This window comes from Stigmatopora argus, chromosome 2 (genome assembly GCF_051989625.1).
Source record: "Stigmatopora argus isolate UIUO_Sarg chromosome 2, RoL_Sarg_1.0, whole genome shotgun sequence".
NCBI lineage: Eukaryota > Metazoa > Chordata > Actinopteri > Syngnathiformes > Syngnathidae > Stigmatopora > Stigmatopora argus.
Window position 1 is genome coordinate 17,987,493 of NC_135388.1, and position 16,362 is coordinate 18,003,854.

Below are 16,362 nucleotides of genomic sequence, written 5' to 3' on the forward strand. Positions count from 1 at the left end.
TAGGTGTGAGTGTTAATGGTTTTCCGTCTCCTTGTGCTCTGCGATTGGCTTGCCACCATTTCAGAGTGAACTCTGTTGCCCATAATTGGCTGGGATAGGCTCCAGTAGCCCCGTGACCCTTGTGAGGATAAGCGATTCAATGAATGGATGAATATATATACATATATATGTGTATGTATATATATGTAAGTTATATATATGTATATATGTATATATGTATATATGCATATATGTATATATATATATATATATATATATATATATATATATATATAATCACATGGTTTCACATCAGTTATATGCGCAAAGTCTGCTGCCTTCAAAGAGAATACAAAAAATAGATTTGGTTAATATTTACAAGAACTCGTACTATCCAAACTAGCAAAGCTTAGGGATTTGACATGGTGGAGTTGCTTAGTCAAGGGGATCGACTTCTGCTATGGCTGCAATGCCACCAGGGGGTCATCTTCAGTGCGGTAACATCAAGATAGCATAGTACACCGTTTATTTCTAGGAAATAAAATACAGTGCAAAACTATGACAAAGAAAGGAAAGTTCTGAGAATGATTATTGGATCCCAGCTCACACATCTGAACTACTACTGGATTTTGACTTCGAACTAGGTATAAGTGAGGGGCTTAAAATGCACGTGTATTGACAAACTGATCTCATACAAAGAGCGAGAAAACACCCCAAAAATCTTTTAAAAGATTTCTCCTTGCCTAGCTTACAAAATGTGTCTCTGCAAAGTTGTTAAAAGTGGACTGTAAAGAGCTTTAGGGTACACAAAGGTGCAGAGCCTGTGACAAAAGAGCAAAGGACCAAAGCGCTCCTTAAGCAGGTAAACACACTTGGTTACTGGGAAGAGTTTGGAAAATATAAGTTCAAACAGTTCACATTAGGTCTCGAAATTCCCTTCAGTCATCATCATCGTCGTCGTCTTCTCCTTCTTCATTCAGTTCCCGTTTTCTCTTCTGACCCCGCTCTTGCTCTATTGGAACCACAGTTATTGTTAGGATCCGAGAAGAAGCGTTGTAATTTTTTCATTCATTGAAAAAAAAAGCAATTCTGCTTTTTATTTGTAAGCCATTCCTTCTCACCATCCTCTTCCTCGTCCTCCTCCTCCGCCTCTTCATCGTCATCTACTTCTTTGTCCTCCTCATCTTTGTCCTCCTCATCTTCCTCCTGTCCATTTAAGTTGTTGCCTTACTTCAAAATAGACCAAACTCTTTTCTTTATGCTAAATATCTAAAATGAAACTTGGAGAACAAAAAATACCTAGAAATTTGATCACAAAACATTTCAATATGCATAGCAAAAACATGAAAGATAATGATCCTTTATATTTTGCGAGTTGCCAAAACACTTTTTCCAATGCCATTCAAAAATAAATTTACCAATATAATAACATTTTCAAGACATACTTCTCCACTGAGGGCTCCTCCCTCTTCATTCTCCTCTTCATCGTCATCTGCTTCCTCCTCCTCTTCCTCCTCTCCCTCCTCTCCTGAAGGTGCATCATCGTCATCATCATAATCCTCTACATCTACATCAGGGTTAAAACAAAGGGACTTTCGCAAAATGGACACATCTAACAGTATAATTTGTAATGTAAATTGATTCATATTGTGTCACAGTCATACCATCGACATTTTCATTGCCATGTCCCCAGTCTTCCAAGTAAAGATCATGATCCGAATCCGAATCTCTGTCATCTTTGTCGTATCCGTCCAGATAGATCAGCTGTGGAAGTAGCTTAAAAACTCCGTCTCTGTACTCGCTCAGGTTTGTTACCTCACAGGAGAACAGCTCGAGACTTTTCAGGGTCGAAACGTCTTTCTGTCACAAGGATAAATCTCATGAAAACAACTCATTCATTTTACAACAATAAAAACGATATACAGTATGCTATTTTTTCTACAGTTTCTGAAAATGTGTGAATTGTTACACTTCTGTTTTGTTAAAAATATCTTAACAACAATGGCTCATCTATACAATGGCCAATATTAACACATGCCAAATCAAGACCATTTTAGATTAGATTAGATTAGATTACATAACTTTATTCTTCCCGTATTCGGGAAATTTCACTGTCACAGTATCAAGAGGGTGAGAATACAGACACAGGAAAAGACATTTTAGACATAAATAAATAAATCTTGCACCAGGTTATAGTAATGACTTGCACATATAAAAGCATGCACATTGGAAATATCAGCAGCATGTACCAGTAAAATATGTAAACATCAGTGCAATAATGTAATACTTTGAGCTTTCCTTCCTGCCTGTGAAATTTCTTCTCCAACAAACATATTTTCTGTGAGAGTTCATTTCAAATTTGACAGGAACACCAATTGCTCATATGGTGACATCCTGCATCCACCAAGAGAAAATCAATTTCAAATTCATTTTTTAAAAGAAAACTATCAAAACACGTCTAGGAGAAACATTCTGCCGAATGAAAAGAAACGTGACTGCCACCTGGCTGCAGTAACGTGCTACTGGGTTGGAATTATAGCTCGAATGGTCCAATTGGCTGAGAGTGGTCTTTAAAAAGCAATGGATATCAACATGTGGTGACTATATTCAGAAACTCTATATCACATGTGTCAAAGTGGCGGCCCGGGGGCCAAATCTGGCCCGCCGCATCATTTTGTGTGGCCCGGGAAAGTAAATCATGAGTGCCGAATTTCTGTTTTAGGATCAAATTAAAATGAAGAGTATAGATGTATATTAAATTTCCTGATTTTTCCTCTTTTAAATCAATAATTGTAATTTCTTAATTATTTTTTTCTGTGTTTTTAGTTCAAAAATCATTTTGTAAAATCTCAAAATATATCAAAAAAGCTCAAATAAACATTGTTTTAGATCTATAAAAAACTGAATATTCAGGGCTTTTAATACAGTTCTTTTCATCCATTTATTAAAAAAATCTAAATCTTATATCTAAAATTGTCCGGCCCACATGAAATCTAGTTGACATTAACGCGGCTCGCGAACCAACCCGAGGCTGACACCCTTGCTTTAGTATGATCGAGATTATTAATAAGAAATAACAAAATGTAGCATTTCTATCTAGGTATGTCACCGGTATACAGTTGCACCATAATCTGGGCATTTAAAATGCAGATTTCGCACTAGAGAACTACCAGAGTCTGACACCCCTGCTCTATATGAATTTTGATGAAAAAAAAACGTACTATTTTCTCACATTAATTGGTGATATTTTTGGGCCATTTTAAAAAAAATGGTAAAGGCCATTGAATCAAATAGATTTATTAGATCTATTGTGGTTATAGTGGAGTTATAAATAGTAAAACACTATTATTGGGTGACTAAGAATTGGAGATCTTTATTTGTAACATGTATGGACTTCAATAAAAAAATAAATGAAATATAACAGATGGTGTGGTTGGACGAGTGGTTAGTGCAGCAGCCTCATAGTTCTGAGATGGAGGGTTCATTCCCTGGTGGGTTCCGACCCTAATGTGTGGAGTTTGCCTGGTATAGTGCTGGTTTAGGCTCCAGCACCCACTGTGACCTTTGTGAGGTTAAGCGGTATGGATAATGAATGAATAAAGGTGGTAACAACATGCTTTATCAATTCAATGACTACTATTTCCCTAGAAGGTGGCTGTATAGGTGATGCGGAGGGTCTTTTTCAACAGCAGAAATCATTTAGTCTGCTATTTAAGTTACTAATGTAAATATGATATTTTTTATTCACGACTGGAATGTTCGCACATTGCGTCTCTTGGGTAAGAGGCATGTTTAGTTTTTTTCAAAAGCCTGATTGCATGGTCTGAAGTGGGTTTAAGTTCGTGTAATGTACTGAATTACAGAATTTACACTGCTATACATAATGGACCACAAACAATACATACTGTACTAGCCAACTAAATTATGATTTACTCACCAGTGGTTCAATAGTCCTGAGGTCTTTAATCCTGTTGTCACTTAGGTGGAGGTGTCTGAGGTTGGGACATTTCTCGGCTAGTACTTCCAAGCCCCCTGCGATCTTGTTATCGCTGAGTTCAAGCTGTACATGATAATTGAAATATACACTGATTTAAAGTTGTTGTTGTATGTAAACTCAAAAGTAAAAACCAAATGAGAAAAACCTTTTTGAGTTTTTTTAGTTTTGGCAAGTGGGCAATGGTTGTCAGTCCAACTCCCACTATGCTCAAGAATTCCAGCTCCTCAAATTCATCTGTCAGACCTTCGATCTTGCCATCATTGGAACGACAGCTGTCAAGAACAAGCTCTTTGACCTGCAGAGTGAACACATTAAAATCTAGTAATTTTTTGAAAACCACAAATATAACATTGCCAAATTATGTACATAGGCTATACTTTGTTTTAACCCACATTAAACTATTCTTTGCTGTATGCAATGGAATATGTTCCCAAAACCTCAAGGCTTTAAAAAAAAGATGCAACATTGATGCTGTGATGGCAAAATAATTTGTCGCTTGACGCTACTTACTTTGTATGCAAATGATTGTTATATATTTTAGACCAATTCACAAAGAGGATGGCCATTGCAGGCATGGATTTTTTTAATTGTCACAACAACTTGGCAATGTTTATCCACTGAAACCGTGCTTTTTATCAAAAAGGTACATTTTACTATTGTTTTCATGTTCTTTGTTGAATGGTAGCTACAGCTACATCTCTCATGTGTCCTCTCGTGCAGGATTTACGTGTAAAGGTGGAAAGACACTATAGAAGATTTAGTCCCGCCCCGCCAGACTTGTTAGAGATGCACTAATAAAGCCGAGGCTTGAAGTCTTAATTCCGTTGCATGGTTTAGTGTCAATGCTGGCTAGGAATACAGTTTCCTCCTCCAGAGCCGCTTATCCTTACCAGAGTTGTGGGGGTGCTAGAGCCTAAATGACACAAACAGCCATTCACACGTACTTATACATACAGATAGGGCCTAAAAACAAAATTTGAGAACCAATTTCTTTTCTTTTTTTACAAATAAGCACCGTTTGTCGACAATGCCTACCATTACGACCCACTTGCATCTTCCATTTAGTGGTAAAGTTCAGGCCTGATTTTGAATACGCAATTTTGGTGGTAAGTTATTGTTTCACTACATTTAAAGTTCAACCTTAGACAGCTTGCCCACAGTTTTATTGGGATAAGCTCCAACGGTTCGTTCCGTTCACCTTTAAATATAAACAAAAAGAATAATATATTAAGTTTTGAAAATTATTTTCAAAATATATTTAATTAAATTATTTGAAAAGAGTACTAAGACAAGATATTTAATGTTAAAACTGATAAACTGATTTTTTTTAGCAAATAATAATTAACTTGGAATTTTACTGCTGCAACACATTGCAAAATCATTGGAACTGTATCATTTATGACTTTCTTTTTTTCTATTTTAACAATATTGAATAAACATTTGGGAACTGAGGACACTAACTGTTGAAGATTTGTGGGTCGAATTATTATTATTATATTATATCCATTTTTGCTTGATATACTGTTTTATCTGTTCAACAGTCTGGGGTCGCATTTACACTTCATAATGCACCATACATTTTTCATTGGGAGACAGGTCACTATTGCTGACAGATTATTCTATTACCCGTACATTTCTACTATGTACGCTGTTGTAACACGAGAAATGAGTCTATCATGCATCTAGAATATGGGTTCACAGTCATTAAGGGATAACTACAATATGGCAATGAGATTGACGCTGATAATAGGTTAAAGCACCGATTATTACTAAAGGACGTATAGTTTGCCCTCCCAAAATAGAGCAGGTTTGAGCGGATGGATATCCACATAAGTGCTGAGGCATTCGATGTTAACCAATCACATCGACATCCGGAAAATAGCCCAAATAGCACAAAGGATTATTCCGCTGACAGCAATCTGTCCGACGCAGTTGTTTTCGTGGCGATTTGAGTCATTGCCGAATTTGATTATACATTTAATTTTCGGGGAGAATATAAATTTACTTCATTTCTTTGATAGAGCTACATGCGCGTGAACGACGCCAAAATCGGAGCCAAAGCGCCTAGTCCGCAGGGTCATTTGTGAGAAGGCGGGGCAACTAAAGCGGATTACGTCGCCGCCAATCGAACATTCCTCCTCGCTGTTTAATACGACAAACAAACGCAGATAGGACCGATGGACATTCATAGGTTACGATTTATAAACAGGTATTATCAATCGCTCCGTGTTTCTGTCGAATAAACGCGGCGTAGCAGCGTTTCTGAGCAGGACCTTGTATAACGGTAAAATGGCGGCGTTTGTCCTACTTCGAGAAACAACCGGTATTCCGGTGTGGTGTTCAATGGATGGAATATAGCACGACATCTGCAAAGTCCGCAACTAACACCACTGGTGCGAATTTAAAGAGGCTGTCGTCGTATTTTGCCACATGGCTTAGGCGAGTACGTAATTAGTAGACGGTGTTTCCTTGCCTTAGTAGCGCTCTATCACAGTATGGCTCACTATTGCGAGACACAATATAGTTATAACATCGTTTTTTTTTAATGTACAAAAAAATGATGCTCGTGTTAACGGCATGGTTTCGATATTAACAAGTACGAGCGTTTTTGCAGATCAAAGTTACTAATATGGCTTCTCGCGCAGCTTTCCTTGTGTATTTCCACGACCACACATGGCAAAATAGTCCGCTGCGGCCACACCGGTGATGGAGTTGACGCGCCTGCAGCACTTGTCACTGTCACTTATCAACATGTTCGCCACAACGCAGTAAGACGTCCGCATCCTTCTCAGACTTGACAAACTTTGTATCTCTTTCTCTCTCCGCCACGCCAAGAAGGCACACGAAATGGTTGGTTCACCGTCCGGTCACGAGAGAGGCGATGGTACGCGTGATAACTTACGTCCGACGGTGTACGGTTCCGCAGTTCTAGGTGAATTCTCTTTTTCATTTCCATCCTGGTTCGGCGCGCCTTATGATACACACTTTAAATAATTACCGCAAATGATCCTGGCACCTCCAGAGCAAGGCTGTTGCAGTTCATTCAAACTTGATCCGCTAGGTGGGCGGGGGCGCAGGGTTGTGATTGTCGTCACCGTCGACCAATCAGAGAAGCCCAATTGTTTTTGTGAGGTGATCTACATAGGCGCGAACCAATGGAATGCCTTCTCATCGAATTGGGTGGGGATTTATTGTCGACGGCCGGCGCTTTGAGGCTGTCCTCAACTCCCAATTCCACTGTGAAATGATACCCCCAGTGACAGCACGGCACCCCACCCTCACAAGAAAATACTATAGTACGTACATCCTTAATCATCACACACGTGAAAAATGAAATGGTATTTCCATGAAAAAAACATCTAATAACTGTATGTTAAAAAAACACCCATATTTCAATTTTTTATACCACTCCTGAAATCTTTGTAGGGTGACTTTAAATTCAATAAAATTTTATTTAAAATATCAATTAAATACATGAATTTACCTTATAAGGACCTGGCGTCCACTTTTATCGATATCATATTTTGGATCATATAGGCCACTATATATTAATATTTGTTATACTAGAGGGGCCTACGTGACCCAAAATATCTACATAACTATGTTCCCCTCCAAAAAAAATCACCCATAATTCAATTTTCCATACCACTTTCCTCAAATCTTTGTAGGGTGACTTTTTAATTCAATAAAATTTTATTTAAAATCTATGAGATAGGCTCTAGTATCCACATTTGCATACTTAAAGTTAGGCCATTGCATCTAATTTATTCATATACCACAGCACACATCCTCATAAGGGTTGTGGGGTTTGCCAGAGCCTATCCTAGCCTATACATGAATTTACCTCATAAAGACCTGGCGTCCACTTATATCGACATCATATTTTGGATCACTAAGGCCACTCTATTAATATTTGTTATACCAGAGTGGCCTACATGACCCAAAATATGATGTCCACACATTTGCATGCCGGGTCTCATTATTGTATTATTTTTATTATGAATAATAATCGTTGTCTGGGATTGGCTGGCCGACAATTCAGGCTATCCTGGTACCCGAACTCAGTTGGGATAGGCTCTAGTATCCACATTTGCATACTTAAAGTTAGGCCATTGCATCTATTTTATTCATATACCACAGCACACATCCTTATAAGGGTTGTAGGGTTTGCCAGAGCCTATCCTAGCCGAATTCAGGCAAAAGATAGAATACACTTTACACTGGTCAGCCGTAGGGCACACAGAGAGACAGATGACCATTCACACTCACAATCATACCGCCACCAGCGGAAATCCAGCCCCCACTGAAGTCAGGCGAGTGTACGACTTCACTATCAGGCAACTTGCATCTATTTTATTCAAGTGTTATTTAATTACCAGAGGCACAGGAATTTTGGGGCCATGTACTTCTTCTCATCTCATTTTCTGAACCTCTTTATCCTCACCAGGGTCGCGGGGGGTGCTGGAGCCTATCCCGGCTGACTTCGGGCCAGAGGCGGGGGACACCCTGAATTGGTGGCCAGTCAACCGCAGGGCACAAGGAGACAAATGCATATCTTTGGAATGGGGGAGGAAACCGGAGCACCCAGAGAAAACCCACACAGGCCTGGGAGAATATGCAAACTCCACATGGGTGGACTGACCTGGATTTGAACCCAGGTCCCCCACTGAGGCCGACGCCCTAACCGCTCAGCCGCCGGGCCGCCCCATGTTTTTCTTATATATTAGTAGTAGTATATGTATTTATGCCTTTAGGCCCTTTTTTACAAAGCTACATCCTATACATTCATGTCCTTTCATTTTAAAATGACTTGATTAATCGTTAAGACTTGGATTGCATTTTGTATTCTAACAGGGCTTTGAGTTTTGGATGAACAAAGCTATTTGGTGATTATGAGTTGTTGTTTTTCTTCTTTCTATTAAAGGTCAGATACATTGAATTTGACATGCATTATCTAGCTGTGCACTATTACTATATAATTATCTATGTAATTAAATTAGTATAATCAGTACATGCGTATGGTTAATCTCAGAAGAGCTACTACGTGTGACAACCAAAATGACATTTTCCATTAATCAACACTCTGTTGGGTTCAAATTTGTTTGACACTTTTGACTTCAATTAACATTATAATCTTTACTTAAAGGTTAAAAATGAGTAGCAAAAATAAGCAAATCACCATTTCCAGTGTAGGAAGAAAATATAAAGATGACACTGGCAGTGTTTAGCACATTTCAGTACAAGTGCTTTTGTTGTTCCAAAATTTTATTAGCATTTCTGCATAAAAAGTTGGCATATTCAAATATTCCTTGAAGCACTTTCCTGTATTTAAATTCTTTACACTTTACTGCATTCCTTGAAAACTGGTATTACCAGATCTTTTCAATGACATTTAGTACTGTTTTATTTAATATTTATTTGAATCATTTGTTCATTTTAATGTTTGAGTTACATAAAATATGTATTTTGTGAATAGGTGTAGACACCATATCAATAGATTTTCATTATGTTAATCAAAATTGAAGAAAAACTGTATTTTATCAGGTTACATTTGAATGAAAATTACCTGTATCAACATATACTCACTCTTATTGTCCATATTTGACAGGTACAATTTCATATGTATAATGTACTATATGTATATGCATATATTCACATGCATAATGACAATAAAAGATTTAATTCAATTCAATCATGTGGATGAGTATTTTTGTAAATAACAATATGCAGTATGTATACATTACCCACGGCCCTGACTAGATAAGTGGTTTTGAAAATGAATGAATGTTTGGTCAGTATTGCAGTGGTCAATTAAGTCAATTAAATACTGGAAATGTATTTTTACTGTGTCTGATAATAAAAGTCTATATGCATTTTGATTAACAGCGTGTTGATACATAAACATTATGCAACTTTGCAAAACTATTGGCTGTGTGACTGGAGACTATTGAAAATACTAGTAACTAAACCGTGGCGTATTTTAGAGTTCAGATGCTATTGACTGGATTCCTTGGTTTGCAACAAGCCTTAAACTTGAAAAACTACTTACTGGATTATTAAAACAAATAATTTGTTTCTTTGGTTATGGAAGCCACAATCTTAGTCATTCAAGCACAATACTGAGAGCATGAGTGGGTTTTGTGTGTGTATGTGTATGTGTATGTGAATGTGAGTGTATGTGTGTGTATGTATGTGTATGTGAATGTGTACGTGTATGTGTACGTGTATGTGTATGTGTATGTGAATGTGTATGTGAATGTGAATGTGTATGTGTATGTGTATGTGTATGTGTATGTGAATGTGTATGTGAATGTGTATGTGAATGTGTATGTGTATGTGAGTGTGTGTGTGTGTGTGTGTGTGTGTGTGTGTGTGTGTGTGTGTGTGTGTTTACTCTTGTAAGTTAAACACACAAACACACATATAGGACCAATATCAAAGTTCTGACTTTCCATTTGCAATAGATAGACAGTTAAGAATTAAATAAAGGGTTCTATTAGCAATACATGGGTAGCAATATAATTTTAAAAAGAAGATTCATCAGTTATTTTACATAAATCCATAAAATCATATTTTGGAATGCTTATCATCAGCATGTCCCAAATTACTTTGGAGGAGAGGTCAGTTACACATTAGTTTGGATGTTAAACTAACTACTAAACAATTTACACCTGCAGAACATTCACTTTTCAAATATTGTAACTACCAGTTTTGGAATAAAAAGGAAAGCCAAGCAAATCTTAAGGACATTCAAACTTCGCATAGAAAAATCCACGCTGAATACATAAACTCTCAGCCAGTGAATTGTAAAGCAGACGTGGAATATTATAACAAGAAATCCATGCTATCATATTTTGCAAATGTCGAAATAATGGAAATACTAGTAACAAATTGATTTGAATGAATTAAAAGGTAAACATAAGGGTGCACTTGCAAAAGGATTAGTGCGCCACAAGAGGGTGATGTGAATTAAGGAGACACATCCTCTATGGTTGGCAATGAAATTGGCAGTAACAAAACAGTGACACAAAGGGATATTCAGTATTATATCTTAATAGCATTAAAAAGTGATGGAAGTTAGCAAGTGTGTTGTTTTCAGCTCAGTTTTTTCATTCATCTTCTATACCGCCCATCCTCGACAGGGTTGTGGCGGTTGCCGGAGCCTAACCCAGCTGTTGTCGTGCGAAAGGCAGACTACACCCTAGAGCAGGGGTAGGGAACCTATGGCTCGGGAGCCACATGTGGCTCTTTTGATGGGTGCATATGGCTCTACGCTAACCTGTGAGGTAAACTATGGAAACTGCTGGTGAGAAAGTGCAGGAATAGGAGCGTTACGTTGGTATCATAGCATTGACACTACTTCCACTATCATATTTTTTTTCATTACACTCTTCTGTATGGATATTCTCATTGATACTCGTTGATTAGCAACAACATAACAATGTTGTCCAAAGAATTCAGTGACTTTTTGTACTCTAAAAGTGGTGAAGTGACTAAAAAGGCACACATTTTCATGTATTTTGACTTTTAAATTCGGAGTATGGCTCTGAAGGAAGAAAATTAGAAAATATGAATTGTTTATGGCTCTCTTCGTCAAAAAGGTTCCCGACCCCTGCCCTAGAGTACTGATCACCAGTCAGTCGTAGGGCACACAGAGAGATAAACAACCATCCGCACCTCAATCATACTTCCACCAGCAGGTATCGAGCCCGGGCTTGTCCGCACTGTAATCTGGCGAGTGAACCCCTACACCATTTCAGCTCATTTGAAAACATTTAAACACATTATCCATCTTGAACAATTACATTAGAATCCGTCTTCTGTACTGGGGGGGCTTATCCCAGCTGATTTTGGGCGAAAGGCAGACTATGCCCTAGACTGGTCGCCAGTCAGCCATAGGGCCCACAGAGAGACCGACGACCATTCACACTCACAATCATACTGCCACTGGTGGGAATTGAGCCCATGTCTGCCCGCACCCAAGTCAAGTGAGTGAACCACTACACCAGGGGTGGCGAACACGTGGCTCCCGAGCCACATGCGGCTCCCTGCCAAAAAGAATGTGGCTTTTTGCTTCTTATCATATTTTGTATATACGCTGGCTCTTTGCCTCATTTCATGTTTCTCTCATTTTTATTCTCTCTTCTAACACACTCAAATTCATCTAAGGCCCATAAAAACAAATAATAACTTATATTTAAACAATAATTTGGCAGATTCAACTTTTTTATGCTGCTTGTGACATAAGGCATGGGTGTTTGACTCTTACGGTTAAAATTTTGGCTCTTTGTATATAAGTTGTTCGCCACGTCTGCACTACACCATCAGGCGTATGCGTTAGAAAACTTCATGAATTTTATCATAAGTGTAGCGAGAGGTAAATGTAATGATACATTTAAAAGAGTCACGTAAACAACATCGCAGCAATTATTTTGGGAAAGAGTCCACTGTTTTTATATTGCAATAATTCACGTACCATAGACTGCCTGCAACATTAAACCAATGTACATGTGCAATAAAGATGGCAGCTCTGTCAAAATAATCAGCGCACCAGCTTTAAAAGACATTTATTATTCATTGTAATTGATTTTGGCAGGTTGGAGACAGTTCTTTGTAATGTAACACCCATCCAGCACAAGACAACGGCAAATGTCTTTCAGTGGGCCGCCCTGTGCAAGTTAGCCTCTGTATTGGATACTGTATTTCGGCGGTACACTCTGTGGGGCCATTGGTGAGATCAGTGATGTCCAGTGCAGGGCCTGGACGTAATTGCTCTTTAAGGAATTAGAGTTCAGTGTGTGGTGGTGATAAAAGAGAGGAGAAAGCCTTTTATTTGTTGTGCAAAACTTCATACACTGAGCCCTGCACACGCCAAACAACAATATCCTATGCCAACATCAATATCCTATGCCAACATCAATATCCTATGCCAACATCAATTTGGCAATGTACTAACTATTATTTAAGTACAGTAAATTGGTAAATTTAGAAATATATGAGAAAACATTTACTTTAATTAACACCAAAGACCCACCCTGATTTGTATAGTAGCAATTAAAAAAGGTTATTGGGTGCCTGACACTTAAATAAGAACTTTGACTTCTTAAATCAATTGAAAATGTGAAAGGGTGAATAAATAAACTCACATTCAGACACAGCTAAGCAAATGAGTTAAAATGCTAAAGTATTAGAGCTCTCTGTATAACTGCGATCTAAAGCACTGAAAACCAAACATAAATATTTTGTTTTGGGAATATCTCTTGGCGTGACCATTAAATCAGATTGGATCAAATAGTGGTCAGAAAAGAAGCAGAACAAACTGTATTTCAGTGCGTGAATGCCAAAGTTCTGCATGAAATCTATTCCATAGTTTCATCATTTTGCTCGTTTATAAAGCAAACTCGCTTTCCTTAATTCTTGCAGTTCATCATAGGTTCCCAAATTCTGTCAGAGGTTCTGAGTGAGTTCATCCACATTGCTTTGCTTTGTTATTTATAACTGAGATACATTAAAAAAGAAGTATCATAATTAACTGGCCGGCATGGTGGAAGCCTGCCTCACAGTTCTAAAATCAAGGGTCCAATCCCGGACTCTGGCCTTCCTTTGTAGAGTTTGTCCAAGTACTTTGGTTTACTTCCACATCACAAAAGCATGCATGGTAGGCGGATTGATCATTCTAAATCGCTTTAGGTTTGAGTGTGAGTATGAATGGTTGTTTGTCTCCTATTGCCCTGTGATTGGCTGGCAACCAATTCAGGGTGTACCCTCCCGACTACATGTGGTTAGCTGGAATAGGCTTTAGAATTCCCGCGCGACGCTCCGAGGGATAAGCGACTCGGATAATGAATGAATGCTTAATTAAGTGAGTGGAATGTTTTGATAAAACAAAGCGAGTGACAAAGCGAGTGCATAGCTTCTACTAGCTAACTACTTAACCTAAAGGCAAATATAATTTCACAATTAATTACAGTTATCGCGGCACAGTGGGCAAGAGGTTATCATGTCCCCCTCACACTTCTGAGATCGAGGGTTCAATACCCGATGGGTACTGACCTTTCTGTGTGGAGTTTGCATGTTCTCCCCGAGCTTGCGTAGGTTTTCTCCAGGTACTCTGGTTTCCCCCCACGTCCACAAAAGATGCATGGTAGGCCGTTTGAACACACAAAATTGCACCTAGTTAAGAGTGTGAGCGTGTATGGTTGTCCATTTCCTTATGCCCTGCCATTGGTTGGCCACCAATTCAGGGTACCTCCCGCCTGGCTGGGATAGGTTCTAGCACCCTCTGCGACCCTTGTGCGGTGCGGAAACTGAATAAATGAATGACAGTAATCGGCTCCTGATTGATTCATCGCCAGAATATACCTACCAAATTTTCATTTTGAGACCTCAAATGTAAAGGAACATAACTGCCACAGAAGATTAATGTAAAATAAAAAGCTTAACACTCAAAACTGTAGAGCTTTTGAGATTTTCACCATTAAAATTGTGATAAACTGTGCCCATATTTCCACGAAGAGTCATTTTTATTTAATCACCTAGTTGCTAATATGACAAGACAACAAATGAGATGGACACTCATTTGGTAGAGGCGAGTGAGGAAACAAAGAGGGTTGCAGGCATCTTGATAGAAATGGTGATACACTGGCACTGGGAGATAATTAAATTTTAATGAGGCCTCTTATTCAGCTCAACTGGAGCAGTTTGACGTTACAGTAATGTGCAGCCACTCTCATGCTTACTTTCACCACCAAGCCTTTTCCAGGCATGCACCGCATGTCAGCTGACAAAAGGATTTGCGGCAACAAAGATTTCAAATTTTGTTGTTGAGCATTCGGAAATTGGCGCTGCTTGAACAATGTGAGGTGAAACTTGATACATTCATCAACATACAGCACATAGAGTTTTAGGAAGATCGAGCGATGAGAAGATAGATGGGTAGCTAGATAGAGATAGACACAGATAGATAAAAAGAGAGATAGACAGAGAGACAGAGAAAGAGGCAGAGAGAAAGAGAGACAGAGAGAGACAGAGAAATAGACAGAGACAGAACGAGAGACAGGGACAGACAGAGAGAGAGTGCAGAGTAAAAGAAAGTCATGCACACACACTCCTGCCAGTGCTTGATAGAATTTCCAACATCATGGGGCATAATTACATATTCATCACGTGCTAATCTGCAGCAGTGTCCTCATGTTAATTACCAGTTAACAGAGCATTTGACACCAATCTGATTAACTCAGGTACATGCAAGCAGATGAGATGAGACTAGTTTTGAGTGGAATTTTCCAGAAGGTTTTGTTAACATTACTCATTATATCATTCTTATACTGCTGCAGCAAGTCTTAACAAGGTCAGAGAAATCATAACACTCAAATGCCCATGGCTCTCTCTTCATACTGCTACTAAAAATACACTTTTTCCAAATTCGGCTGGAGTACATGATAATGATTTATTTTTTTTCCTGTGCTTGCCCGGCGGGGCGGCCCGGCGGGTGAGTGGTTAGCGCGTCGACCTCACAGTGCGGGAGCTAGGTTCAAATCCAGGTCGGTCAACCTGTGTGGGGTTTGCATGTTCTCCCCGGGCCTGCGTGGGTTTTCTCCAGGTACTCCGGTTTCCTCCCACATGCCAAAGACATGCATGGTAGGCTGATTGGACACTCTAAATTGCCCCTACGTATGAGTGTGAGCGTAAATGGTTGTTTGTCGCCTTGTGCCCTGCGATTGCCTGGCCACCAATTCAAGGTGTCCGCCAGCTCTGGCCTCAGCTGGGATAGGCTCCAGCACCCCCTGCGATCCTAGTGAGGATAAAGCGGTTCAGAAAGAATCTAGTAATGATCTGAAGACTATCTTACATTCCAAAGCATCGAAAAACAAGCTTTGCCCACTGGATTTAAGTAGGCATAATTTAAGCAGCTCACCTTCAGGCTCTTTGCAAAACTGAGTGTGTCATCTAAACAGAATGTTATTTTCCTCTTTCATGTTAATTTCTCCAAATGTCTTCGCAAGTGCTTGAACAATATAGACCAACCAAATTACAACAATCACCATACTCAGTAATGGTAATATTTATATTCACATCATCTTCATCACATAACAGCAATGATAAAGCAATGCTATTTTTTTCTCACCATACATGTTACCGTATGTCTGTGTGAGCGCTTGTGTAAACTAGGGTGAAATTATTGTTCATTACTTCCAATCGTCTGTCAAGACATGAAAGTGGATCCCAAAAGCAGACAAAGACCAAGTGTACAAAAATACACTAAAGAGACACTGCTCAGAAAAATTAAAGGAACTCCTTTTTTCATTGAGCATGGCTTGAAATCAGTTAAACCTGTCTGATGATTACTACTACGTGCTCCGCATGCCTCAAACCCTAACAGACTC

At 38.8% G+C, this 16,362-nt stretch overlaps 1 protein-coding gene and 1 long non-coding RNA gene across 3 annotated transcripts; one reads left to right on the forward strand and one right to left on the reverse strand.

The window, feature by feature from the left end:
- Positions 1-488: 488 nt before the first annotated feature.
- anp32a (acidic (leucine-rich) nuclear phosphoprotein 32 family, member A) lies at positions 489-7,044 on the reverse strand. 2 transcript variants are annotated; one of them, XM_077590340.1, is made up of 7 exons: positions 6,879-7,044; positions 4,122-4,271; positions 3,917-4,039; positions 1,644-1,839; positions 1,425-1,507; positions 1,101-1,185; positions 489-991 (listed from the first exon to the last, which is right to left on the reverse strand). In XM_077590340.1, the coding sequence occupies exons 1-7, from the start codon at positions 6,930-6,932 to the stop codon at positions 918-920; spliced, it is 765 nt and encodes a 254-aa protein (XP_077446466.1). In that variant the 5' UTR covers positions 6,933-7,044; the 3' UTR covers positions 489-917. The 2 variants fall into 2 exon arrangements, with proteins under 2 accessions (XP_077446466.1, XP_077446458.1); XM_077590332.1 differs by having other exon boundaries at positions 1,425-1,546.
- LOC144066930 (uncharacterized) lies at positions 5,864-9,668 on the forward strand. Its single transcript, XR_013297791.1, has 2 exons — positions 5,864-7,272; positions 8,424-9,668. It is a non-coding gene; the product is annotated as an uncharacterized LOC144066930 (long non-coding RNA).
- Positions 9,669-16,362: the final 6,694 nt, after the last annotated feature.

Bases quoted from the DNA above. Each gene is read 5' to 3' on its own strand.
- anp32a (XM_077590332.1), bottom strand. From the start codon at position 6,932: ATGGAAATGAAAAAGAGAATTCACCTAGAACTGCGGAACCGTACACCG. The intron at 4,040-4,121 runs GTTTTTCTCATT...TATCATGTACAG, and splicing joins AACTAAAAAAACTCAAAAAG to CTTGAACTCAGCGATAACAA. The intron at 1,186-1,424 runs GTATGTCTTGAA...TTAAATGGACAG, and splicing joins GAGGAGCCCTCAGTGGAGAA to GAGGAAGATGAGGAGGACAA.